The 27,993-nt window shown below is 57.1% G+C and overlaps 1 protein-coding gene across 1 annotated transcript; it reads right to left on the minus strand.

The window, feature by feature from the left end:
* Window positions 1–2,754: 2,754 nt before the first annotated feature.
* On the minus strand, window positions 2,755–27,950 carry TKT (transketolase). Its single transcript, XM_079794765.1, has 14 exons — window positions 27,758–27,950; window positions 17,986–18,103; window positions 16,827–16,940; window positions 15,999–16,096; window positions 11,752–11,943; window positions 10,412–10,530; window positions 8,827–9,020; window positions 7,926–8,090; window positions 6,508–6,664; window positions 6,251–6,381; window positions 5,490–5,573; window positions 5,291–5,384; window positions 3,701–3,823; window positions 2,755–3,022 (listed from the first exon to the last, which is right to left on the minus strand). Exons 1-14 carry the CDS (start codon window positions 27,862–27,864, stop codon window positions 2,847–2,849), a joined length of 1,872 nt encoding a protein of 623 aa, XP_079650891.1. The 5' UTR covers window positions 27,865–27,950; the 3' UTR covers window positions 2,755–2,846.
* Window positions 27,951–27,993: the final 43 nt, after the last annotated feature.

The following is a 27,993-nucleotide window of genomic DNA, read 5'->3' on the forward strand; positions in this document are numbered from 1 at the left end:
TTTTGGCCTGTGGCGCTTTGTGCGGTGACTCCAGCCCTGCCTGTCTCCCTTCCTGCTCCGTGCCGGGCTCAGCCTCCCTTGAGTGGCTTGGGACTGTGAGAAGTGACCAGGGTGCCCACACCCACACCTCCATTGCCACGTCCCAGGCACGGCTGTGTGGTGGTGAAAAAAAGTGGTCTCTGGCCTCCCCTCTCTTCCAGCTGAGCAGGGAGGGCCTTTCTTGGGGACCAGGAACGTTTGTCCTGAGGCTGTTGCCGGGCCGTGCTGACCTCCCACTCAGCTGCTTCAGCCTTGAGGCCTGGCTGAGCCTCAGGCAATGCAGAGCCTCGGGCACTCTGTCCTGGCTTCCCTGCTGAGGGAGAAATGACAGGTTCCCCCAACTCCCCTGAGGGTCCAGCTGACTGTGTGGGCCTATGAGGCGGGCAGGCTGGCGTGAGGACAGTTGCCCCTCCTGCCCAAGTCCTGGGGACCATGGCTGCCCAGGGGACATGGCCCAGCAGGCCCACCCTCCCTCCACGCAGGCCAGGCCCTAAGCCCATGGTTCAGGTGCCTTGTCCCACCACTTGCTTCTCTGCGAGGGCCTGTAGGCTCTGGGGACCACAGGCAACTTGCCTGATGGACCTACACAGGACCTGAGCTCCCTCCACATTCCCCACGCCATTACCCTGTAGGACCGAAGGCCCTTCTTCAGGGGGCCTGCTGCACCACCCCTTCTGCAGGGGGAAGAGGCTGGGCTCTCTGGGGGTAAGAGAGACCTGAGTTTCAATCCCAGCTCTGTCCCTTACTGTGCTGGGGTAACTGGTGTATCCTGAGCCTCAGTTCTAGCTCATCTGTAAAATGGGGATAATTCTGGTGTGAGGACTAAATAAGACGTGTGCACAAAAGCACTGGCTTGCAGGTGTTCAGTCATGTCACCTGCACCTCCCAGTCCTGCTGCTCTGTTCCCGCTGGCTGCAGCCCAGGCCTGACAATAGCCCCTCCTCACTGCCCTCTCAGCTCCGCGGAGGGAAGGGGGCGGAGGCAGCGCTGTTCCAGGCATTGCAGTACCAGGGGAGACCACCAGGCGGCACACTCTGGCTCCCGCTCCCAGGACTGCTGCCTACAGACCTTTATGCATTTCCTTACTCTTCTATGGTTTACTGTTGTTATTTTGGATTTTGGTCCTGTGGCCCTTAAAGGGATGCCTTCTGAGATTTCGTCCTAGTGCAAACATCAGAGTGTACTTACAGAACCTAAATAGTATGATACGCTACTGTACTTCTATGTGCTATACTTTTCTATGTGCTCTGTAGGTTTGTTTACACCCATATCACCACAAACGCGTAATTTGTTGTGCTATGAATGTCACCAGGTGATAGGAATTTTCAGCTCCACAAATCTTATGGGTTCACTGTCATATATGCATTCCATTGCTGACCGGAATATTATACAGCGCATAACTATACAAGGGGCACCCTAATTATCAGGACCCAGAGCTCTGGCTGAGAGCTGCCCCCTCCTACCCCCATTGGCTCATGCAGGAGCGGGCTTGCCCATTCCTTTCTTCCTCCCCTGTGGGCTCCCTGGAGCTCATGCAGACCCCCAGGCCTAGTGCTGGTCACTTCCAGCTAGTGCTCGCAGGCCAAGGAGCCCTGGCCCGGAGGTGACCGGCAAACAGCATGCCAGCCCAGGCTCTTCTCCATCCCTGCTGTTCCCCTGCCCTCTGGTATTGGGGTGTTGAATGCAGACACACAGCCCCTGGTACAGCCAAACCTGGACCACTCAATAGCAGAGTGGGAGGCAGCTTGCTGTTTGAGGGTTGGACTGGTTCATTCTGTCCAGAGTGTCAGATGGACAAGTGGACGTGTTTACAAGGTGTCTCGTCCCCCCAAGGGCTCTGAAGACTTCCTGGGGACCCCACCAGTGGTCAGCGGCATCCAGCCTTTTCTGGCATTAGTTTGTCCTGGCTAGTACAACTGTCTCTGCAGATGACCACCAACAGAGCTGGCTCAGGCTGAGCCCAGGTAGCAGGGCTGTGGTCACAGGAGTGAGGGAGCCAGCAGTGGTCACGGGCTGGAGCGGAGGCCTGCACACGCTCTAAGTGTGACAGCAGAAGCTCCTGGGCCAGGGGGCCAGTGCAGAGCCCCAGGCTCTGAGGGCAAGGCCCAGGGACCTGCACTTTAACAAGTTGAGGGGGGCAGTCCTGCACACTCAGGGTTGAGGACTTCTGGTCTATGGTGCAAGGTGAGAGCTGGACCTCCTTGTTAACCTGCCACCTGCAGCTCTGATGCCAACCTGAGGGTCACCTTCTTCCCTGGGTCGGGGGCTGCCCTGTGCCCCTCTGCTTCTGAGGTTACTGGTTGAGGATGTGGCCAGGAGCAGGGACAATAAGCAAATGTGCTTCCCCACCCGTGAGACCTCCGATTGCAGGGCGGTGGGTCCTTGGGGAAGGTGAGGTGCCCGAAGGCACCCTGGACAACTCGGGCCTGTGGCAGCTCCCAGTCCCCTGGGGCAGGCAGCTGAGTGTGAGTGTGAGTGGTTCGGGTTGCAACCTCTGGGCCGGAAGGCAGATTGCAGCCCACTGTCACCTGGTGGTGCTTGGGTGGGCGGCAGCAGTTGTGGCGGGTGCCAGAGAGGTGATTGCAGAAGGCCTTGGGAAACCAGGTCCTGGCCCAGAGCCAAGGGTGCCAACCTTCCCCCCCCCCCCCCCCTCCCCTTCTTCCCCAGAACCAGCAGCACTGGCTGCATCCAGAAAGAACACATTTCAGAGGCTGATTGATTTTTCACAAAAGATATATTTGCCACTCCTCTCAGTACCTCTTGGAGCACCTGCCAGAATCTCTCAGGAATGTGTAGAAGCCCCCCTCCTAGGCCTTGGTGACCAGGCCCTTCACAGCTTGTACAATGGCATCCCTGTCAATGCCAAACATCTTCAGCAGTTCAGCCGGCTTCCCGCTCCTGGGAACCTGGCTGACAGCCAGGCGGGTGACAGTGACGCCGGGCTCGCCCACTACTGCAGAGGACACCGCCTCGCCTATGCCACCTGGGCAAAGGAAAGGAAGGGACTCAGGTGATTCGGTCTCAGGGTGAGCAGTGGGTGGGGTCCCCTGGCCCTCTGCCAGCCCGAGTTTATTCCCTAACCCAACGATGACAGAGATGGCATATGCACGACCCCTTCGCCCCTAAAGTAGCTGTAACAGACTTCATGAGTGAATCCCTATATTTTCTCTTCACAAGCCCAAATGGGGCGTCCGAGTCATTTTAACATCATCTGGGCAGCTGCCACCAATGGACTAGCGTCTGCCCTGTCCCCAGAGTCCAGGCCCATCTCCTCTCCTGTGCGGAGAAGGTGGTGTGGGTTATGGACGACTGCTCTGTAAGGACTCATGCGACAGAAATTGTGTGTGGCTCTCCCAGTCTGATTCTGCATGGTAACTACTTCTGGGACGCAGGCCACCTTTTCCCCACTCTTAGCAGGGAGATGGGACTCCCCACTGGCTTCCTGGGTGCAGGGCCTCCGCGGGGTGACTCTAGCAGCTAAGAGTTCGCTGGGTCTCCAGGCCCAGCCGGGGGCCTAGGAGCCCAGTCCCAGCTGCTCCGAGGACAGGTCTGGGCATCCTGGGCCATAGCTGTCCTCCCAGGGCTGGGATAAAGGAGGGGTGTCCAGCCTGTGCCCGGCCCTCCCTGCCCCAGCGGCCCTGGCTCTCGGCGAGGCCCTCACCTTCGTAGTAGTGGTCCTCCACGGTGAGGATCCTGCCCTTGGTAGCCCGGGCACTGTCAAGAATGAGTTTCCGGTCCAGGGGCTTGATGGTGAAAGGGTCCAACACGCGAATGTTGATCTTCTCTGTGAGGGCAGAAGATGCAGGGACGTGCTGAGGGAAACGGGCTGGGTGCTGTGGGTCTGCCCTTGATGAGCCCCTGCGAGAGGGACTGGCTGGGGCGTCCTGAGAGCTGTCCTGGGACCAGCTGTCCTGTTCCCACTGTTCATGCTTGCCACCCCCCGAGGCTTGCCCCCTTCCTCTGCTGACAGGTGGTGCCCAGGTACTCCAGCACCCTGCACCCACCCCTCCTCCCAGGAGCCTTCCCAGCTGTTCCAGGAGCATCTGGTCCCTCTTCCCTCACGCCCAGGGCCAGAAGATCTCGGCCTCTGGATTGTCAAAGAACACCGAGTGGCCAGTGTGGGGCCCACAGAGCTTTCCTTCATCCTCCTCCCAGATGCCTTTGAAGATGGAGGGGAAGCCAGAGAGCTCCGGGTGTCTGATCTGAGATAAGCCGTGTCCTCATGGGATGACGTGGACGGAGGCTGTGACTGCAGGCAGGCAGCCGGGTGTCAGGTCGGGTGACAACCAGTAGAATGACCTCAGGAGGACAAGTCCAGCTCCGCCACACCTTCTTCATACCTCGCCCTGGATTTCCATCCCTGCTGGGGCCGGGCTTCCCCTGGCTTCTCCAGTCCACCCTGCTCCTGCCTCCCCCCTCCCCCCCCGCCTTCCTCCAGCTCCTCTGAGCTCTGTACATGCAGTTCCTTCTGCCTGGGCCTCTTCACCCATTTGCTCATTGGTCCTATGAGCATATGAGGTCACTGCCCTAAGGATGCCCATATCTGGCCTCTCCTTCATGCTCAACACAGCTGAGATGAGACATCTACAGTGATTCTGTTGTAGGGGAGGCTAATGCCTGTCTCCCCTACATTACCAGTAGCTAACATTTTCAAGCTCTTATGAGAGGCCCGGCTGACATGGCTCAGTGGTTGAGCGTCGATCTATGAACCAGGAGGTCACGGTTCGGTTCCTAGTTAGGGCACATGCCCGGGTTGTGGGCTTGACCTCCAGTAGGGGGCATGCGGGAGGCAGCCGATCAATGATTCTCTCTCATCAATGATGTTACTATCTCTTTCCCTCTCCCTTCCTCTCTGAAATCAATAAAAATATAATAACACCAGGTTATTATTTGCTGAATCCCCAAGACAGCCCCATGGGGAAGGTTACAGTATTTCAATTTCACGGATGAGAAAACGGAGGCACAACAATGCTAATTAACTTATTACCTAGCGCCCAGATGAGTGGCGATTCAACCCCACTGCCAGGCCCCAGGGCCTCTGATCTGACTACTGTGCTGGGCACCTCAACGCCAGGGCCACAGGGCAGAAACTGTGGCCCCTGCAGCCCCAGAACTTAGCATCATGCCGGGCGCATAGCAAGTGCTGGAAGGTTAGCTATTACATTTAATTGGACGAAATTAATTCCCACCCCCAAGACCTAGTACGCAGTCAGTGCCCGATTTAAGACTATTTGGATCCCTCCCTCCTCACCTTTCTTCAGCAGGTCGGCAGCAGCCAAGGCCTCGTGCAGGGTCACCCCGGCTCCGATCACAGTCACCTGGTCATCCTGGCTCTTCAGGACCACCTGGGGGTGACACGGGGCCAGTGAGGCTCAGGGACTGGTGGCCTGAAGTGGGCCCTGGCCTCGGGCTCATCCTGTGGGGTCTCACCGGGCATGAACCACACTGACCTTGGCTTGTCCGATTTGGAAGTCCTCGTTGTTGCTGTAGATGATGGCGTTTTCTGGGCGGCTGGTCCGGATGAAGCAGATGCCCTGGGATGAAACAAGAACCGAGGATTACAGGAGGTAGCACATCCCACCTCAAATACCGAGGTTGTTCTAGAAGGCCGTCGCCTCCCACCCGCCAACGTCCTCCACCCTCCATCCCCACGGAGGTGTCTGTCAGTCGCCTCGTGCGACTGCTCCTCTAGCAGGAAAGGGACTCTTGCCCTCTGCAGCGTGCACCTCTCCAAAACACTCTTCCCAGGGTCAGTGGCCAACGACTTGGCCAGCCCCAAGCCCCAGACGGAAAACGAGTTTTCCACCAGGGAGCGTGGCCACCAAGTGGGGCCACTCCCCGGGATGCTTCCCGCATGCCCGGCCCTCGGCCCTCCGGCCTAGGGCAGTGCGGCTCTTGGTTGGGACCGTGTTGCTCATTATGTCTTGGTGACTCCAACTCAGGGGGGCCAGACGGGCATCACCTGCCACACTGGCAGGGCTGCCAGATTCTCGTGGAGAAAGGGCATGGTGATCAATTAGCAACGCCTGCCCTGTGGCAGGGAGGATGGCGTGCACTTCACTTTTCCTAGTCTAACTCCTGCGAGCTACAGACACCAGGGGAGGGTCAGGGGACACCACTCTGGGGCAGTGAATGACCAGCACCGTGCCCGCAGGCTGGCCTCCCGCCACCCCGGCCCTCTCAGCAGAAAACAGAACAGCATGTGACCAACCTTTGTATTGGCTGCTAGTTCCACCGCCTTCTCTGTAGACACGCCATCACTTGGGTAGAAGACAGTTGACATGGGGACTGATCGAAACATGGCCAGATCTTCCAGGGCCATCTGAGAGGGCCCGTCTTCCCCTGGGATGACGGAAAGGGCATGCTGAAGCAAGACCCCCACCATGGACCCACCTTCCCCCTTACCACCTGGCCCAGAAGTCCAGGGAAAGTCCAGGGGCGAAGCATCCTGGCCCCGGTTCAACTCACCAATGGACACGCCGCAGTGGGAGCCACAGAGGTTGATGTTGCTCTCGGAGATGGCCGCCATGCGAATCTGGTCGAAGGCCCGCGTGTAGAAGGCCGCGAAGGTGCTGCAGAAGGGGACGGTCCTGTTGCGTGTGGCACAGCCCACGGCGATGCTCACCTGGGGGCAGAGCAGGGAGAGGGTGGCTAGGGGTTCTGTCATCCTAGTGACGTAATTCTCCTCCTTTCCAAGTGATGCCTGCACACCATGGACTCCAGTCTGTTTCCAAACACTGAACTCCTTCCACTTGAAATAACCATGTTGTCTTTTTTTTTTTTTTTTTTTAAATAACCTGGGTATGTGCCACGACCGGGAATCGCACCGGCAACCTTTCGATGCACTGGATGGCACTCCAACCAACCAAACCACACCAGCCAGGGCTGAAATAACCATTTCAGAAGTCCCCTGAAAACGGCTGCCCTGGGGAACATTCCCCCCGAGCAGCAAGCAAAGCCTCTCACAGAGCAGGCTAGTTAAGTTGGGTGCAGGTGGCCCATCCTCCCAACCTATGCAATCCCCTCCCCCACCTCCTGGCCAACCCCAAGGCCTCTGCAGAGACCAGTCCTCCCACCCCGTGTGCCAGTGGAGGCTCCGGCCCAGCAGCAATACAGGCATTGGTTCCAGGTTGGCTGTCGCCCCACAGCTCGGAAACCCACTGCTGACGTGAGCCCTCCTCCCCCAGATCCTGGGGCCCCTCAGCCTCCACATCCTGCCAGTCTAGGCCGGGCTCTCCAGCTGCCAAGGCTAGAAGCCACACAGAGAGAACTTCAGGTTCCGCTGGAAAAACCTTGGACGTGTGAGAGCCAATAGCCTCCAGAGGAGGAAGCTCTCAGTTCCCTAAAGGCCTGCAGGCCAGGCTGGGCTGCTCGGCCAGGAGAAGCGGATATTGTGACAAACAGGACAGAACATCCTCCCCATTTCACCACCTCAGTTCCTGATGAGGCGCTGCTGACCCAACTGTGTGCATGGCAGGGGCCCAGAGCCTGTGCGTAAAAGGGCTCAGCAGACGTGGCTGGTGGGCCCATCGTGTCCCAGCCCACCTTCCCCTTGGAAGGCCCTCTGCCCCAAGAGCCCCTTCACCCCACCTGGCTCACGGGCAGCGCTCCTGTGCACACCTGCAGCCCACTCAGCTGTCCGCACACTCATCCAGGACATTTACACTTGGGCGTGGCACGCCCCACCAAGTGTGGCTACTTGAAGTCAAGGTCTGCGCTGAGTCCTAGCTGTTCTGAGGTCTCCCTGGGTACCTAGGAGGCGCCTGGCACAGCCAACGTAGCTGCCCCAAGGGGCAGGAGGGCTCTAGCCCTGCCCCTGCACCCCTCAGACCTCTCCCCCGAGGCTGTGCCTGGCCCTGTGCCCACCTGCCCGCCCCGGCACCCACCATGTTCTGCTCGGCAATGTAGCACTCGATGAAGCGATCCGGGTGCTCCTTTTTGAAGAGGTCCGAGAAGGTGGAGTTCTTGGTGTCCCCATCCAGAGCGATGATGCGGTCGCTGGCGTGGCCCAGCTTGGCCAGGGCCTGCCCGTAGGCCTTGCGGGTAGCTATCTGTGGGGAGGAGAGTGGGAAGGCTGAGCACCGCCCGGGCACCTGCGAGGTGCAGCTTAGAACCCTGCTCAGCCCCTGGGAGACACTCTTTAGGGAGGAAAAGAAGAAAAATTAGGGCAGAAAAAGGAAGATCAACAACACACGACCCTGTGAAAAGTTAACTTGTACAATGAACTTGGGAGTCCCTGCAGTCCCTTGTCCAGCCCAGCCGAGGGGTTTGAGCTGAAAAAGATGTCCTAACAGCACCCCCCTGCACATGAGGGAGACTGTGAACTTGTCCCACTCTGCGCAGGAATACACCGAGTCTGGAAGTCAGAAAGCCTGAGGCCAGCTGCACAGATGCACTCCCGCCGGGGAGGCCTCAGAGCAGGGCAGGCCTCCCTAGCCTTTGCCAGGCCAGACGAAGGCCAGTCCTCAGCTCAGGCCAAGGCTGAGGGCCAGGGACGGGGGACTCAGGAGCTGTGCTTTGATCCCCGTGGTATCAGTAGCTTGCTGTGTGACTGTGGGCAAGTCCCTTACCCTCTCTGAGCCTCTGCAGGTAAAGGATTCCTGAGCTGGTTGTTTCCATGAAGGAACTGGCAGGAGCAACCCCTCAGGGTCCTCCTCGCCCTGAAATAACCCCTCTCCTCCCTTTCCCAGTCCTCTACATTAGACCCATCTTGGCCCCAACTTTGGGGAGCCAGAGAACCACGGCCACCCCACCCAGCTAGTCTAGAAAAGCAAAGCCGAACTCTACCTTGTCCCCAACTTTGTAGCTGGGTGGGGTGGGCATGCGGATGTTGGTGATGTCCACCGAGGGGGCGTCCTCCTGCGGGGGCGTCGCCAGGATCTTCTTTTTGCTCTGGATCAGGCTCTGGATTTCCTGGATGACCTGATCAGCCATGTTTTTGGGGAGGGGCTTCCCATGCCAAGACTCCTTATCTTCTACCCCTGCGGGTGCCATGAAGGAGGGCAGAGGGCCAGGTAAGACGGATACTCCCAGAGGGCCAGGAAGCTACTCCGTGAGGCCTGGCCCCCCACCCATCGAGGGACAGTCAGGGGAGAGGGAGGAATAGTGTCACCACAGTCAAGCTGAGCCCTGTGCCGGGCACCACGAGGGTCAGGACTCTACGTGCCTCGCCCCCACGGACCAGACACCTCCTCCTCCAGCAGCTCACAGCCAGATGGGGAAGGCGCAGGCACGGGCAGATCGCCCCGTCCCATTCGATTCTGGGTCACCTCCCCAGCCCGAGCCCACAGAGAGGCTCGTGCTGTAGAAATCCTACCCAGTTTCTTGGCCGGGCTGGGATCCTGGCCATCAGGAGGGGAAGCTGGGGCCTAGAGCAGGGCCAGCACTGCCCGGTCACCTAAACACCTGTGAGCCGCAGAGCAGGCCCACCAGAACCACCAGGCGCTGTACCGTGCGGGGACCTCCAGGGTCGCCTCAGCTGGGCGGGGCCACGGACTGACCCTCCGAGGCAGCACTCAGCAGCCCCACGGACCCCCAGGCCTCCCCTCAGAAGCTTCGAGGTTTCCAGATCCCACCCGGTAGACACCCGAGGAGTGTCAGGCAGTGGCCCCGAGGCCGTGACCTCTCAGAGTCCTCTCCTCCCAGAAGCCCCACCCCTTCTCCAAATAGCGGTGATGCCCTCAATTCCACAAAGGCCGAGGGAGCCACGCCCCCCAAGCAGACGGGGCACAGCCGGGGCACAGCCAGGGCACCGCCACAGGAAGCCAGCCCAGAGCCTGCAGTCAGGCCCCCCAGTGCCACAGACTCCCTGTGTGCACACTCAAGTCCCCGACTACTTCTAGCCCCATCTCCCCACCTGGGTGCTGGGGAGCAACATGCCGGCATCACCACGCTCACGCCTGGCGCAGGACCTGCCTTCCAGATCCCCCAGGCTCTCCACCCGCACAGGCCTCTGCTCAGCCCTTCTCTACTGCCGGAGGCCTGTCCCACCACTCACCTCGGGGGGAACCCAGGTTCCCAGGGCCCTGCTGGCCCATCAGCTCAGGGCAGACAGCTGGGGCTGTGGAGGGTGCTCTGAGCGTGCCAGCCAGGGAGGGGAGGTGGGATGGTCTCCTTTCCCCTTACCCATAGGCCCTCCCGGTCCCTTCTCTCCTTCTGCCTACACATGCCCTCAGCCAAGGCCAGCCTGGCCTGGATTTGAATCCTAGCTCAGCCATGCTGACCACTGAGTCCCCAGCCAGGGTGCACTCACTACCGCAGCCTCCCCAGACAGGTGATCGTAGAGAAATGCCCCCCTTCGTGGAAACCCCCACCCGCTCAGCCACAGGGCCCATTCCCAGGGGTGGCAGCAGGGAGACTCGTGCATACGGACCCGAGATCCCTCGGCCCTTGAAGGTCTTGGCGATGATGGCTGTCGGCTGGTGCTTGGCCTGGCTGAAGGCCTTGCAGAGCTCCTCCACGCTGTGTCCGTTCACGATGACGGTGTGCCAGCTGGGGACGGAGAGGGGGCAGTGAGGGGCAAGGACCAGTGCCCAGCCACCCCGAGGGGCTCCCGGGGGAAGGCCTGCAGGAGCCGGGGAGCCTAAAACATTCCTGTTTTCTCTTTTCACAACCTTTCCCTTCCTCTTGTTCACTTCGTACAGCTTTTCCTCTCTCCTAAGTCATTCAAAGCTTAGTTCAGTTATTGCCTCTATTGTTCCTGACCTATCCATTTCCTACTGAAAGCTGCTTTGGGGACGATGCACTGGGTTTGGAATCCATTAGATTCTTGATGAGTTTTTTGGCCTAATTTTCATTTGTCTGATCACTCCACAGGTAATGGAACTTTTTAAACGCATCCACACAGGGCCCTCAGCCCTCAGAGCCCTGCACAGTCCCGCCCAGAGTCCTCCAGGCTCCTCAGCAGGGACTGAGCCCTGGCCCTGGGCCCTCCGAGCTCTAACTGCAGAGTGGCTTGTATTTGAGGTGAGAGCCCCGCTGGCTGACACCCACCCACATGGACCTCCCTGCTCCGTAACACGTGACTGAATCCACAAACCCTTTCTCCCATTTCACCAGGAGAGGGGGCTGGTCTCTTCCACAGGCTGGCTGAAGCTGGGCACAGGAGGCAGCCTGCGGACCAAGGTTCAGACCCCTTCATGCCCCTTAGCCTCGCACCCCCACCCCCACGCCCACCCACCCAGGAACAAAGTGAGGATGTGTGAGACGTTATGTGCATTCTCTGAGAACTATCGTGCCACATGGCCACACAGAGGAACTCACTTAAAACGGGGCCTTATGCCCTAGCCGGTTTGGCTCAGTGGATAGAGCGTCGGCCTGTGGACTGAAGGGTCCCAGGTTCGATTCCGGCCAAGGGCACATGCTGGGGTTGTGGGCTCGATCCCCAGTAGGGGGCGTGCGGGAGGCAGCTGATCAGTGATTCTCTCTCATCAATGATGTTTCTATCTCTCTCTCCCTCTCCTCTCCCTTCCTCTCTGAAATCATTAAAGAAATATATTTTTTTTTAAAAAAGAAAAAAACGGGTCCTTAGCCCACAAATCCATGCGGTGGCCTGGGCTGCCACTTTAAGCCCAAATGCCCAGAGTCTGAAATGGTGTCAAAACCTGGAAAAGGGACTCATTCGCCTCCGGCCTCAGCCCCTGCCCCTGCCCCTGCCAGCTTCCAGCCCCGTGGCTCCCATGCCGGGGGTGCCCGGCCACGGCCCGTACGTACCCGAAGGCCTCGCAGCGCTTCTGGTAGACGTCCAGCTGGTGCTGCAGTGGGGCCGGCTCGCTCTGGCCCAGGCGGTTGATGTCAAGGATGGCAACGAGGTTGTCCAGCTTGTAGATGCCGGCGAAGGCCATGGCCTCCCACACGGAGCCTTCCGACAGCTCCCCGTCTCCCAGCAAGCAGTAGACACGGTAGCTGCAGACAGGTGGTGGGCATGAGGCTGGCCCCTGCCCCGGGCCACCATGCTCCAGGCCTGTCCCTCCCAAGGAGCCCCCCGCCCCATGACGCCCAATAACGCCGGCAGGTGCCCGATGCCCACGCCAGGTCCACACCGTGAGGAAATGGCTGTGGAGGAAGCTGTCAGGAGCTCCACAAAGGACCGGCCGCCGAGACAGAGCTCCAGGAGGCAGCAGTCTGGCCGGTAAGATGCAGAGCATCGGGGTTGTCAGGCACCAAGGAAAAGGAACGTTCACCGGGGCCAAGGACTCCCACAGGCAGGAGGGCCTTCAACGGCCTGCTGCAGGGGGGCACCCACTTCCCTCCCCCTCCCACGCACCAGGAGTGCTGGGGGAGCCCTGGGCTCGCTGGAGGGCCAGAGGGAAAGGGGGCCTTTCTGCTCGAAGAAGCTGGGCTGGGGGGGCTGGGAGGTGTACCAAGCAGCACCCTAGAGGGAGGACTCGGGTAAAGAATGGGCACCGCCCTGATTGGTTGGCTCAGTGGATAGAGCGTCGGCCTGCGGACTGAAGGGTCCCGGGTTCGATTCCGGTCAAGGGCATGTGCCTTGGTTGCGGGCACATCCCCAGTGGGGGGTGTGCAGGAGGCAGCTGATCAATGTTTCTCTCTCATCGATGTTTCTAACTCTCTATCCCTCTCCCTTCCTCTCTGTAAGAAATCAATAAAATATATTAAAAAATAAAAATAAAATAAAAAAAGAATGGGCACCAGCTCCCGAGGGGACTCCTGCTGTGACAGGTGCCTCATGTGACCTCTCCCCAAGCGTCCGAGGCTGGTTCCTGCCCAAGACAAGAGGGGCTAGGCCTGTGGTTTCTCCACCCCAGGGCCTCTCCTGCCCTCAACATAGGCAACCACGGTCTTTTCAAAGGCAGAGCGACACGGTCAAAAGAGCACTGAACTGGGCGTTACCCAGCTGACCGAACCTTCCCTGGACCTGGGGAAGGGTGGAGCCAACAGGGTGAGGCTAGAGGTACGAAGACCAGTTCAGGGATCTGACCACCCCCCTTCCCGTTCTCAACATCTCCCAGATGTGAGGGAATGGCTGAGGAGCAGCAGCCACAGGCACAGAAACAAGAACCCCAGCCACAGGCTGGCACGTGGCATGGAGGGTCCCCAGGGGGCTCTAGCAAGGTGCTGGGCCCTATACTCACTAATCCTCCAGGGAACGTAAATGCAGTTGTTATTCCCAGAACACACAGACAAGGAAATAGGCTCAAATGTGAAGGCACTTGTCTGAAGGCAATGCAGTTGGGAGCAGCTAAGCGGGGATCAAACCCGGGCCTGACTGTCCACTCCTTGCTGTCTAGGAAGGCAGGCACGGCGGGAGGAGCAGCAGGACTTGCCCAGGGTCCAGCTGCATGGCCCAGGGAGTGAGGCTGGTGCCTGGCTGGCTCAGGGGGGACACAGCTGCCCTGCTGCTGCAGCAGGAACCCGGCCTGGAGCCAGAGAAGGGGCGGGACAGCCATGGCACTGTCAGCATGACTCAGCACCTCCGCAGGCCAGCAGGTTGAGGAGAAGCCCCCCATGTTTCCCTTCTGTGGCTTCCAACAGGCCAGGCCACCAGTAACCTGGCCGGGAGCAGAAGGTCCCAGGGTCCCCCTCACTCAGGGGCTTATCTGAAGCCGCGCCCTGCGGGTCAGAAGCTCCTGAAGTCTCCGGCCTGATGGGGCGGAGCCAGAGGCCTGCAGGGAACCACTTCCCCAGAAAGGAATTCCAGGGAGGCAGTCTGGCTGCTTTCCCAGCCCACACCCACTTCCAAGGAAGCCCGACTGGCCTTTGGGGCCCAGAGGCTCAGGTCAGGAGGGCATCCTGGGGTCCTGGGGAAAGACACGGGAGCCCCACAGAAGTCAGGCTCACCCCAGCTCTGAGTCACCACCATACAGGGTAGGGTCCCTCAACAGAGGGCCAACGTTTGTGGCAGAGGTGTTTGCAAACCTCCCCAAACGTCCAGCCAGAACAGGCTACAGCAGGCCCGTAACACAGAGCGTCAAGCTATCATTGTGAGAAAAGGCTCACAATGTTCAGATTTCTCTAAAAAGCAGAACGTATGGGACTGCACATTTGTACGTTTTTTCTCATGATAATGAGGAAATATGATACACTGAGATTTAAAGGGGGGAGTGGTGAAGAATAAAGAAACCTGGCTGGCGTGGTTCAGTGGACTGAGCGTCCACCCATGCACCAAGAGGTTACCAGTGGATTCCCGTTCAGGGCACATGCCTGGGTTGTGGGCTCAATCCCCAGTAGGGGGTGAGCAGGAGGCAGCCGATCAATGATTCTCTCTCCCCCCCCCCCCACTTTCTCTCTCTCTAAAATCAATAAAAACCTATTTTAAAAAATAGTAAAGAAAATGTCCATTTCTTTTTAATTCCTGTATTTTTCAAATGTGCAGTTTAATCAAAACAAAATTGTTAAAAAAGAAATGAGTCAATTTGATGTGTGGTCCCTGTTAAGAGGCTGGGCAACATGCTTGGAGGCCAGGTGTGCTCTATCAGGACACGACCTCGGGGAGCCTGGCATGGCCCGATAATCCCCTTGACACTCTTATCTCCCCCCCATTCACCCCCACCCCCACTCCTCCCCATACAGTCCCAGGCCCTGAGCCTGAGCCAGCCCTGCTGCTGGGAACCCAGCCGAACCCCTTCTCCCTACACTGGCTCATTCCATTATGTTAGGGTAGGGTAAGGAAAAGACCCTTCACAGGGAATTACTTCAACAACGTTTGGGACTAATTAACTCGCATCTCTGGTTCTGTGCCAAATAAAATGCTCGTAAACACATCCCATTCTTTGTGATTTTCTTCACAGTGAATCACTTCTGGGGACGGAAGGCAAATGCTGTGCTGCCAGGTGACACTGGCCTGGGAGGGTCTGGGACACCTCACAGCCCCAGCCACCTCCTGAAGAGCAGTCTCAGGAGCCCCTTCCCCTGCACGCAGTAGGTGCTCACCGCAGTGTGGCATCCAGCCAGGCTCCCTGCAGCCACCTGTCTTTGGTGGGGTGCAGTCACCACCACGCTCCCACTGCCAGGGGTGGACTGTAGGGCACTGGGGAGGCCATGGCTGCACAGCTGGGTCCCTCCTGCCACCTGCAGGCCTGGCTCCATCAGCCCCTCCTCTAGGGAGCGTCCTACCCACAGGGCTCCCTGAACCTCCTAGGCTTTGCTCGGGCCCCTCAGAACAGTCTGAGGACTCTGAATATGGACTCAGGATGCAGGGATGCATGCCCTGGGTTTAAATCCAGCCTCCACCACATCTTGCCTCAGTTTCCTCATCGGTGGGAGGAGTAACTGTGCTCAGTCACCACTCAGCCCGTAGGGGGGTTATCAAGGTGAAAACCTACCAAGCTCTGAGCACTGAGTGCAAGGCCCCAGACGGAAACGGTGTAGAAACCAGCTGACAAGTGATCTCCTTAAAGCCTGCAGCCAACACTTCCCCCGCCCCCCAATAGAGGCCCGGGCTGGGGACATGTAGACAGCCTTGTGGCTGAAATCTGCCTCCACCACCTGGCACTGAAGCAGCAAATCTGTGTGATCGGGTCACCGTCTCCAATGTTTGTGTCTCCCCTGGCTGATGGGGGGGGGGCGGGTCAGGGATGCCCAGAACCCCCAGAATCCACCATCTTCTCCCTTCCCAACGCAAAGGCAAGCAGCAGGGCCCGAGCTTGTGGCACTTAGACAGACACTGGAGGGTGGGGCCCACGAAGACTTCCAGGGGCCAAGAACCAGGCGTGGGGGTGACACAGGAACTGAGCAGCCAAAGCACTTTGGACAAAGTGCACGTGGCCAGGAGCCTGGGCTCTGGGCTCAACTCTGGCCCCACCAGTCACCACCGAGGGGCTGCGGGGGGTCCCTTCACTCCTTTGAGCCTATTTCCTCCTCTGGTCACGGGCCAGCCTTAGGCCACACACACTATTACTCAGCTCCGACTCAGGTCAGAGGGAGTGCCTGGCGGCAGCAGTGAGGGCCAAACCCCGCCCAGAACTACCGAGGGTGGGGGTGGGGAGCGGGAGCATTACCTGGCTTTGTCGAAGTATTTGCCTGTGTAGGCCATCCCGCAGGCGGCCCCCAGGCCCTGGCCCAGGGAGCCAGTGGCCACATCGGTGAAAGCTTGTTTCTGTCGTAACAGAGAGCCACAGTCACTCACAGGGGAGAGCAGGCCGCAGCTCACCTCCCGGGGTCCTGCAGAGCCTGCCTGACAGCCACACGCCCACCCAGACTTCGCCATGCGCCTGGGTCTGCAGAAGGCTCCGCCCACCAGGGAGGTGTGACCTCAGGCCAGAGACTGAACCTCTTTGGGCCTCAGTTCCCTCCGCTGTAAAGGGAGCCCACATTGTCCAACTCACACAGCGGCCAGAGTTCATGACAAAACTGACAGAATGCTTGGCCCTGGTGGGTGCCCAGACTGGGGGCGGGAGTGAGTTTCCATGGTAACCCATGAACTCCAAACACCTGCAGGGATTAGCACCCTGAGGAGCAAACTGGGTCCCTTCCCTGGTGCATCCTGCAACCCTCTTCCTGACACCGGGGTCCTCTTCTCCCGCTCTGTGTCTATATGGTCAGGGAGGCCCCGTGGGGAAGGAAGGCTGGGTGCTTGGTGCTTTAGGAGAGTTTATCTCTGCCGTCAACCCCGAGCACCTCGAAAGGCCTCACCCTTCAGCACCAGCTTGGGGTGAATGGAGCGAGCCCCCAAAACACCCGCTTCTTTCCTTCCTCCTAGCAATGCCCTTCTCTACCTCTTAATTACCCCCCGTTCTTCAGTGGGCACCCCACCCGCCTTCCGACATGCCTTGGGAAGCAGGAAGTGGAGACAGAGGCCTGTGCGGCTGCTGGTGGGGTGCACTTACCGGGACAGGGTGCCCGTCCAAGTCGGAGCTGACCTTCCTCAGGTTTAGCAGCTCCGCCTCGGGCAGGAAGCCGGCTTCGGCCCAGACGGCGTACAGGATGGGCGCTGCGTGACCCTGCCAGGGAGGGACGATGGCGGGAGGGGTCAGATGGGGAGCTGTGCCCACCACACACTGACACCTGGGCCCGGAGAGCCTGCCGGCCCGGGTATCCATTCCAAAGAAGGACCAAGTGAAGGCCACTTCCCCTGCTTTCCTCCTCCCCAGCCAAGGCCGCCCAGGCCCCAGGACAGGTGCAGGGAGAGCACAGCTGTGAGGCCGGCAGAAGCCAAAACCCGGCAGGCAGCTCGCCGCCCTAATCCCTGGTTTCTGGCACGTGAGCCGGCTTGGACAGACTTCTAAGCTAGGAGGCCCCCAGAGACGAGGCCACAGAGCCAGGCCTGGGCGCTGGTGAATCTCAGGGTCTGTGGCATGGCTGTGATTCTCGTGCAGGAGGGGCAGGACCAGGTGCCCTATCCCAAACCCTGCTGCAACGCACCATCACTCCTGAGGGAGCAGGCTGGGGTCCAAGGGAGCTGGCACAGCACACACAAAAAATATGCGTGCAAAAAGCCACAAGCCCATGCCGGTCTGGCTCAGTGGATAGAGCGTCAGCCTGTGAATGAAGGGTCCCGGGTTCGATTCTGGTCAAAGGCACGTGCCCGGGTTGCAGGCTCCATTCCCAGTTGAGGGCGTGCAGGAAGGGGGCAGCCGATCAATGATTCTCTCTCATCATTGATGTTTCTATCTCCCTCTCTCTTCCTTTCTGAAATCAATAAAAATATCTTAAAAAAAAAAAAAAAAAAGCCACAAGGCTGCACCCAGACCCGGACTCAAGGCCTGCATGTGGCAAGCAGGCACAGCACCTGGCAGACCATTTCCATGGTTCCCTGTGAATCCAGGCATTGATTCCTTAACTTGGGTTAAGTTTGCCAGCGGGGCCTGCACAGAGCAGGACAGCGAGGGAAGGGCTGGGCCTGCTGTGTGGAAATGGAGCCTGAGGGGAGAGGGTGGGCTTACGTGGGGGCGGGGGTCCCCTTTGAGATGGCTCACTGCCAGCACCTTCTCAGGGTCCAGGGCCCACGACACCCAGCCCCGGTGAAAGGCGCAGGCGGGCTCCTACCTTGGAGAGCACAAAGCGGTCGTTGTGAGGGTTCCGGGGGTCCTGGGACTTGTAGCGCATCGTGTGGAAAAAGAGGACAGACATGATCTCCGCAGCGCTGCAGCATGACGTGGGGTGGCTGTGGCCCAGGAGAGAGACGGACACGTGCATTATGGCCCTGGACCCCCGACCTACAGGGCTCCCCCTAGCCCCATGTGAGAGGCCTAAGGGGTGCATGTCCCAGGGAGTCACTGAGAGCCACATGCTCCTGCTCCCTGGAGGGTTACACAGGGTCTCAAGGAGGCCGCTGCAGGCAGCCTGGGGTCGCACCCTCCCAGGGACAACAGTTCACACCCTCAGAGTCACACAACTGAAAACGTCTGGGGCTAGACTAGAGTAAGGAGCACCCAGGAGACTGGGCAGGCTAGCACAGACCCAGTGCAAGGCAGCACCGCGGCAGGTGTGGCCGGTGCCGGGGGAGCCCCGTTCTGGCCCTGTGGCTCCACAGATGAGGAAGTGTGCTCCCTCTGTGACTAACCAGTGAGCTACATCCCCGGGGGACTGCCCATTACTCTGCCCTCCCAAGGCCAGGGGAGCTGGTCCTGAGGCCACAGGCAAGGGCTTGGGCACTGAGGCTCATGGAATTACCACAAACCTCCCAGCAGCCTCCCGGGGCTGGTAGTCTGACAACTCGGGCTCTAGGCTCTCCGATAGCATCATCGGGCTGCTTGGCAGCTTTTTTAATGGCATTCTGAGGGCTGGTGCAGCCATTAGGAATCATGCTTTAGTGCAGAACTTAAAAGGCAAAACACACGATCTTATCTCCCAAAGCTACAATCATAAAAATACAAAAATCCCTTCTGCCCGTGACAAGAGCTGAGGTGGGGCTGCCCTTCCAGCCCTGGAGTGGGGGGGGGGGGGGGGTCCAAGGGGTACCCCTTGCATCCTATTAATTGCACAGTTATTTGAATAGCTACTGAGCAAAGGAATTAACAATATAAAGTGCAAGCATTACATCCTAGGATGAGACTTGTTCAGGTTCAGGTCTCTCGGGAGCCACTTGGCAACGCTAGTCCCTGTCCCCAGGAATGGGGCCAGAGGTTGGGGTTCCTGCTGGGACATGGTAATCCCTGGCTAACCCTGCCTGAAGCCCTCCTGCCCACAGTTTCGCTGAGGGAACGTGCCTCCACATCACTCCACCATGCAGCTCCACGCGGCCCTGACAATGCTCTGAGGTCCTACACGTTAACACACGCCCGATGCCAAACCCGAGGGCACATGCAACATCTGGAGCTCACATATGCCTCCCTCCTCCCCTGCCAGTCGCCCCCCTGCCCCCACCCCTGCCACCGGGTTAGGGGTGAGTGTCACTCCCAGCGCAGACACATTAGTAGAGAAATTCAGAACCGTCCATGCTGGTTTAGTACCCACATTCCCAGCACACAATCGTCTTATACTTAACCATTTCTACGAGCTCCTTGGTCATGGGGGAAAGACACTAGACCTGAAAGAGGGAGGTGAGGAAATGTAAACGAGAAACTTCTCTGCCTGGCAGGGACCCAAATTCCTCGTCCCCCGTGCCCAACTTCAGCTGGAGGTCATCACGGTCAACACCGGTCAGGCTGACCTCCCGCCCTTCCTGCCTCCAAGAGCAGCCCTGTCCCTGAGGAATCGGTTTCACAAGCCTTGACCCTGTTACGAGAGCAGTGGGGGAAGGATGTGGGTAGACAGTGGGCCACACAGCTCCGAGGAGAAAGCAAGGCAGGCGAGCGGCTCTGCCTGCCCTGTCCGCAATGTGATCCCGGGGTGACGTCCCCACGGCTGTCAAAGATACACGGCGAGATACAAGCACTGGCTGCACGTGGCGAGAGCGAGCTGCAGTATTTCATCCCTTCTGAAGCTTGCATCTGGCCACACAGCTTCACACCCACCAAGGACAAACACACGGAATGAAGGATCCTTAGGGGCCAGGTCAGGTGTCCGCCTCACTCTTTCAGGGACCTTCCTCTGCAAAGGGTCCCAGTGCAGGTATGAGCTGTGTGACCTGAGCAAGTGCCTCCCCTCCCCAAGGCTCAGCTTCTTCACTTGTAAATGGGGCAGTGTGTGTGTGTGTGTGTGTGTGTGTGTGTGTGTGTGTGGCGGTGGGGGCATCCAGGAGTCCCCGTAAGAGAATGCATTTGAAATGCCCAGGTTCACCAGTCTCCACCGTCGGCTGGAGGACCAGATGCCAAACCTCTCAGCGCCTCCTCATCTGCAGGCTGGGACTGTGACACCCCCACCCCCACCCCCACCACAGGGCAGGCAGGAGGGAAGAAATGAGCCAAGGATTGAGACAGGGCTCGATAAACTGTAAAGTGTTGAACACACAGGAAATGCAGTTTTGTTTTGTTTTTAAGTAAAACATACTATTTAATTCAATTGAACAAATACTAGCTATTTGAAATGCATTAGCTGCATTTACAAAACTGACTAAATGTAGTGCTAATAGCTGGAAAAATCACATATAATTCTAATGTAGCCCAGACAACAAAAAGCTCTGAAGTAGGTATAAGAATATAATAGAAAAGAGAAATTAAATCTGACCAAGGACAAAAGGGAACTTGTAATTGTATTATAAAAATGTATTACAAAAATAATAAAAAAATATTATAACAGTTACTTTTAAACTCAACCTATTAGAGGGCCTTCAGGGCTGACAATGTATTGAGTCTGTGGCCTCAGGGCCCGAGCTTTTCCTGCAACCCCGTTCCCCCTGGTGGAGACAGCTCCAGGTGGAGGCACCATTCCTCATCTCATTAGCACTCACTCTGCCTGCTCACAGGTTTCCCTGCAGGAAAAGTGGAGAGAAAATCCCTCACCCCTCTGCTGCCCCCACCCCCCCCACCCGCCATTCTCAAGACACAAGAGTGGTCAGCCTCCATTTGTTAACAGCACGCGCACGCCACACACGCGGCTGAGTCACAGGGACTCACACACGGCTTCTCGGCGAACGAACAAACCAGGAGGCCAAGCACCTCCAACAGCCCCAGTGGAGTCAGCCTCAAGGCTCACAAATAAAGAAGTAAGAAAAAAACCTGTTACGTAGAAGAAATAAGTACCTTAAGGAGAAAGTAAATAAAAAACAGAAGAGCGGAAAACCATTAGCTAAGATCCAACTCAAAAAGTTAGAAACAGAAAGTGGCTCCAAGACAGTGGAAAGAAGATAAAAAACAGAAATGCATGAAATAGGGAGTGAATATACAATTTAAAAAAAATCAAAGCCAAGAGTTAATTCTTTAAAAACCTGAGTTTAACCATTTAATCTTTTAACCATTAAAATGAAACCAAATCGCCCTGACCCGTTTGGCTCAGTGGATAGAGCATCAGCCTGCAGACTGAAGAGTCCCAGGTTCGATTTCAGTCTAGGGCATGTACCTTGGTTTTGGGCACATCCCCAGTGGGGAGTGTGCAGGAGGCAGCTGATAGATGTTTCTAACTCTCTGGCCCTCTCCCTTCCTCTCAGTAAAAAATCAATAAAATAAAAAAAGAAACCAAATCAAGAGCTACAGATGCACATTCCCTAAGGCCCAGCAACTCAGCTCTTGGAATGTGTGTCACGCAGCTATAAGAGACACGCACTGGAAGGTCCCTGCACTGGGTGTGATGGCCAGACCTGGAAACCACCACTGTCCATCAACAGAATAGATCATCACAATATATTCAATAGCAGCCCTGACTGGTTTGGCTCAGTGGATAGAGCGTCAGCCTGCGGACTCAAGGGTCCCAGGTTCAATTCCAGTCAAGGGCATGTACCTTGGTTGCGGGCACATCTCCGGTGGGGGTGTGCAGGAGGCAGCTGATCGATGTTTCTCTCTCATCGATGTTTCTGACTCTCTATCCCTCTCCCTTCCTCTCTGAAAAAAAATCAATAAAATATATATACATATTCAATAGTAAATACTAGGCAGCAGTGAGAACAAGCGAACTGCACAGCCCCAACATCAACACTATCTCACAAATACATGTGAACAACGTGCACTGAAGGATCTGTGTAGCAGAAAAGACCACTGTTGATGAATATGTACAAATGTTATAAAAAAGGAAAACAAGGACTGATAATGCAAAATTCAGGGTGTAATTCATTCTGGGGGAGGAGGGTGCCCGCCCAGGAGTTCCTTAAGTACTGTAACGTCCTAGTTGTTTTTCTTTTTTTAATTCTCACTGAGGATATGTTTTTATTGATTTTTAGAGAGAAAGAGAGAGAACCATCAATCAGTTGCCTCCTATATGCGCCCCAACCGGGGATCAAATTGCATTTTTTTTGGTATATGGGTTGATGCTCCAGCCAACTGAGCCACCTGGCCAGGGCTATAATGTCCTAGTTCTTAAGCCTGGTGGTAGGTGCATACAGGTTCATTATTTGTAATACATGTACAGTATTTATATTATATATTTAATGCATACAATGATTAAACTCTCTCTCTCCCCCTCTCTCTCAGGCTAGAGTCCCAGGATGCCAGGGAGGAAGCGAACCTCAGAAGCAGTCCCTGGTCTTGGAAATGCCCTGACTCCTGCCTGGAAAAACTCCGCCTCCGTACCTCAGAAGGTTTCTTCAGAGCTCTGCCCATGCCATCTTCTCCAAGAAGCCCTCCTTGACCACACTTCCTCACACACTTGCCACCACCTGACCTTATGTGGCTACTCATTGTCCGTCTATCCTACTGCAACTGGAGCTCCAAGAGGGCAGGGCCTTTGAGCCTTTTCACTGCTGTCTCCCTGGGCCTTAACAGCACCTGCACAAAGTGCACAAATGAATGGATGGTGTATCCCGGCTCCAAGACCCCAGGGGCGTGGCCTCTAGGAGCCTCGGTTTCCTCACTGTAAAATGGGAGACGTTCATCGAATCTGCCTGGAGGAGGTCGTGTGGGTAAAGAGCTTGGCACAGTGCCCAGGCAAATGGCAACTGCTCAGTAAATATTAGCTCCTCACATACCAGAGATGAAGCCTAACCTCCTCATTTTGAGGATGGGCCCTGTAAGGTCCACAGAAGGGAACTGGCGTGCCCAAGGTCACACAGTCTGCCCTCAGAAGAGCTAGGACAAGAGCAAAAGGAGGAACTGAGGAATGGATAAACAAAATGTGGTATAGCCACACGGGGGAGTATTTGGCAATCAAAGGAAACGAAGTACGGATTCATGCTACGGCATGTGTGACTGTCCAAACGTCATGCTCAATGGAAGAAGCCAGGACCCCAAGACCACATTCTGCCTGATTGCATTGACACGGAATGTCCAGAAGAGTTCCATTTATAGAGACAGAAAGGAGATGAGTGGTTGCCTGGGGGCTGGGATTGAAGGTGGGGACGGGGAGTGACAACACATGAGCACAAAGGGATCTTTGAGGTATAACGTGCCCTAAAATTAGACGTGGTAAATTCACTAAAACTTACTGTAAAAATCGCTGTTCACTTACTAAAGCCACTGAACTGTAAACTTAAAATGCTATGATTTGCAAATTAGACCTTAATAGAGCTGTTAAAGATTTGCTTTTAAAAAGAAGAAAAAGGTGCTGAGAGCCCAGCTGAGGAAATTCTCGAGTGTCCACACCCCTCTGCCCAGTTGTGCAGCCTTCAGAGGTTACATCCAGCCCCTGGGTGCCACTGACTTGTGAGCTGGGAGCCCAAACAGTGCGAGCCAGGTCACCCCGACTCCCACCAGGCAACCCCTCTGAGTGGACTCCATCCACCTCGCGACTCAGGATGAGAGCAGAGTCTGCCTAAGGACAAGGCTCTGGTCTGTGGCATGGGGAGTCCCGGATCTTGTGGGAGCAGGCTCTAGGGACAACAGGCCTGCCTAAAGAAGCGAAGTCTAGAGGGTCAGAGCTGTGACAGGCCAGTGTGGTCAGCTCATGCGAACGTCTCAGCCGGACCCTAACCCGGGGACGGCACCTTGTTTTCAGCGTCAGGAAACAGTGGCCATCAGCCCTGCTGCGTTAGTCACCCGAGCAGAGGACCGAGCCCCTGCAGGGCAGCCAGGTATCTTCACACTGGTTGGGAAATGCTGCTGCTGGAGCAATCGCAACGGGCTTCACTCTTGCCTCATTCAGGATGGGGGCAAGGCAGCCAGAATGGAGAAGCAGCCTCCACCCCCCCACCTCCCCACCCCCGCACGGTTTTCTGCCCAGAGACCTGAAGGGGCCTGGGCCATGAAGGGGCGCTCTGGGCACTCAGCCAAAGCATCCCTGAATGCCAGAGCCAAGTACAGGGATGTACTTCCAGCCACTTCAAAGTCACATGGGTCACCAAGATGTGACACCCACAAGCCCGGCAGGCGTGGCTCAGTGGCATCAACCTAAGAACCCGGTCACGGTTGATTCCCGGTCAGGGCACATACCCGGGTTGGGAGCTCGATCCCCAGTGTGGGGCGTGCAGGAGGCAGTCGATCAATGATTCTTTCTCATCATGGATGTTTCTCTTTCTCTCCCTCTCCCTTCCTCTCTGAAATCAATAAAAATATATTAAAATAAAAAAAGTGAAACCTACAACAACAGGGGATAGGACCCCAAGCTTGCTCACTCTGCTCCCCCTGTCACGCTCTGGACGGACCCAGTTTGAAAACCACCTATCTATGAACTTCTCCTGTAAATGTGGGGAAGTCAAGGCCCTGGATGGGAAGGTCCTTCCTGAGAGGGGCATAGCCCCTTGGAATGGAGCTGGAGCCGGGGTTAGATTCCTGTCTCCAAGTCCATAGGCAGGTCCACCCGACATTAGCGCCCAAGTACCCTCCCACACGCTGTGGGTCAGAGCCCTGGGGACACGTTAAAAGCACCGATTCAGGACCGCTTCTGTCCTCGGATGACACTTAGCCCTGCTTGGACAATGCCACCGTCTAGCCCTGGTCAGTGAGAACTACAAAAAACGACAAAATCATTACCACCAGCCCCAGCAGCCGGGCCCCTTCGGATAAAGCCAGTGGGTTTCATTTTTTTAAACCCTGATGAGCTGGACCCTTGCCACCGTTCCCTCAGCACGTGGAGGAAGGTGACCCCGGAGAAGCTTGGGCCACGGCGGGAGCTGCCTGCACAAAGAGCCTCTGTCCCTCGGCTCCCCTGACACAGAAGCCAGTGTCCTCGCTCCCTGGGCCCTGGTGAGGCCCACTGACGAGGGCCAGGGATGACACAGGAACGGGAAAGCGACTGAGAAATCAGGACCTCCCCGAATCTGAACCTACAGCCTGGGTCCTCACTGATACATAGAATGTCTGAGTCCCGCCTGTGTGGGTGGCCAGGAAAGACTTGACCAGTCCCCCAGAACAGGGGCACCCTGACAGGGAGATCGCGTTCCTTTGACTGCCGCCCACACTGGGCCAAGGCCTCAGGACTGAGCCTTCACTTGACCGAACTCACTCACTACGGGGAGTAATTAGCGAGCTCCAAAACAAACATCTGGTGACCAGAACACTCCTCTGATCTCTAGTCTCCCCAAAACTATTTTTGTGCACACACACATAGCTCTTGTTAAACACCTTTCAAAATCTCTGTGACAGGGGTTGCATAGCAATGTTACTTCCGTCTTCAAAATACGTTTTCGCTAAGTATTTCCTTCCTGCAATTTTTACCACACTCACAAACATGAAGAAATCACTGTCTTTTATACTTTTTTTTTTTTCCTTTTTGCATAGGGACATTTTGAGTTAAGTGAGTTCCTCCCTAAAACTACAATGTAAACCTGGGTGTAAAGTCTCAGTTGCTACATAGTATCTCCCCCACCCCACCCCATCCCCCACTTCCCCCATAGAAATCAAGAGTTTAATTACCCAACAAAGACCCAGGAGACCCATTCTACAGCCCCTCTCTTTGGGAGCCCCATAGTTGTAAACGTTTCATTTCCCAAAGTGCCTTCAAACTGATATCTACCATCAATCCACCTGATCTTCCCATTTCCAATGTCTCTCCATTCTCCCGCCTGCCTAAGAAGTCGTCCTGATCATGCAAGCCCCTCACTGGGCAGCATGGAACAGCTACCAATGACCAGCTAAGGCAACTCAGTTAATATACTAGCCACAGTTTCCTCATCTATAAAATCTGTAACAGCATCTACCTCACAGGGTCATTCTCAGAATGTATGACAATATTAGCCATAAAGAATGCTCTGTGTCACACCAGAGACACCAATTTGGCTCAGTAATCCTATAATTGTCTGCAGGGCTCATCTGGCCCTGTAAGATGCTCAAAGTGTAACACTATTTAGATGGCAACTGCTATGTCTCTCCAGCTAGACCTCCAGGAGCCTGGCTAGATAGCTCCTAGCACACAGTAGGGCTTAACCAGGCCCTGCAGGTCAAATCACTCCCTGAAATGGTCAAGGGAAGGGATCCGTAGTACCCAGCAAGCAATGCAGTGTGCAGACCTACTGTGTTCCAGGCTGGGGAAGGGGGGCTGGAGACTACGCTGGGTCCCTGCCTGGGCAGGAACTTCCACACAATGGCTAGGACCCATATAAACCCAAAGCAGATAATAGGTCCAAAGTGTGCATGGGGGTGGGGTGGAAGGAAAGGGCCTGCCAAGAGAGGTCTAATCCCTCTGAGAACTGGGTGTCTTAAAGGCACATACTCACCCTTCAGGTTAAGGGGGGGGGGAAAGGGTACTTATTAATAATGTAGCCTGTATAAAATTGGCCAGAAGCTAGAATCTTGTCTTTGTTCTAAGCACACATCTTGGTTGGAATGGTTCTTGCAATCACCTCCACCCAGCCCCCAAATTCATTTCATGAAACCAGCACATTGCTGTTTCTGCACTCTCATGCCAGGCCCCCAGGGAGCGGCTGGAATTCTTGAAACCACCCAGTGTGTAGGAGCTACTATTGTTCCCGTTTCAGAGTAGGAGAAACTACCCCACTGAATGCCTCCAGCTGTATAGTGGCCCCCGTTATTATCACTGTCCCTGTTACTAGCCACTTACCTTGGATGTTTCTTGGGATCAACAGTCTTTCTCCACCTCCAGGACTGGCCCCGCACCTGGCTGCTTCCCCTGGGCCTAGGCCTCCGTTCTCTTAGCCTTGGAAGTCTCTCTTCCCCAACCCTTACCCCCACCTCCCGCCAAGTCCGACCGAAGACCTCCCCTTCACAATGGGTGCCAGGGTTCTGCATCCACGTGGCCGCATTCCTCCCCACTCCCCCCCCTCACCCCCATCCCACTCGCCAGCCCCGGGCCCCAGCAGTCCCCTGCTGCAAAGTCGGACCCTCGACCTAGGTGGCAGGAATGGGAAGTGGCGACGGGAAGGGGCAGTGTGAGGTGGAGAGCAGGCCAGGCCCGGGGATCCCTGCAAGATACTCCCAAGTTGGGCAGGTCGGGTTCAAATTCCGGCTCTCGCCATGTGTGACCTTGGGCAACTGACTTAACTCCGAGCCTCGGTTTCCCCACTCAGGGTGTGGAAAGGGTCCCCAGGGCCGCGCGTGCAGGACGCACGGCACATGGTCTGGTTCTCCGCGACAGCGCAGTAATGGTGGCCTCGCCGGCGGAGCCGCAAAAGGGTCGCGTCCCCGGCGCCGTAGCGCAGCCGGGTAGCCGGAGTCTTGCCGGGCAAGAGCCGACCGGAGGCGCATGGGGAGCCGAGGCCCACAGGGCGGAAGCCAGGCCGACGGCGCGGCGAGCAGAAGGGGGCCTCGGGCCCGGCCGCGGTGCGCCGGGCGCGGCGCGCGTCTCCGCTACCTGACCCGGCCCTGCCGCCTCCCTCGCGGTGGCTGCGTGCACGGACCCGCGGCGACCGCGACCGCAGAGAACGGCTCCCCCAGCCCGGCCCGAGCCCTGCGCTCACCCCGAGCCGGCCGCCGTGGTGGCCTGGATAGAGCTGATGCGCAGGCGGTTGGCCGTGTCCTTCAGGGCCTGCAGCTTCTGCTGGTCAGGCTTGTGGTACCCGTCCATGGCGCGGCCGGCGAGCTGGAGGCTGGAAGACGGAAGACGGGGGCTGCACGACGGCTCCGGCAAACAGACAGCGGCCGAGGCCGGGCGCCGCGCGGGGGCGCGTTAAGACTCCGGGCCCGCCCATGGGGG

Source organism: Cnephaeus nilssonii (assembly GCF_951640355.1).
Source record: "Cnephaeus nilssonii genome assembly, chromosome: 17".
Lineage (NCBI taxonomy): Eukaryota > Metazoa > Chordata > Mammalia > Chiroptera > Vespertilionidae > Cnephaeus > Cnephaeus nilssonii.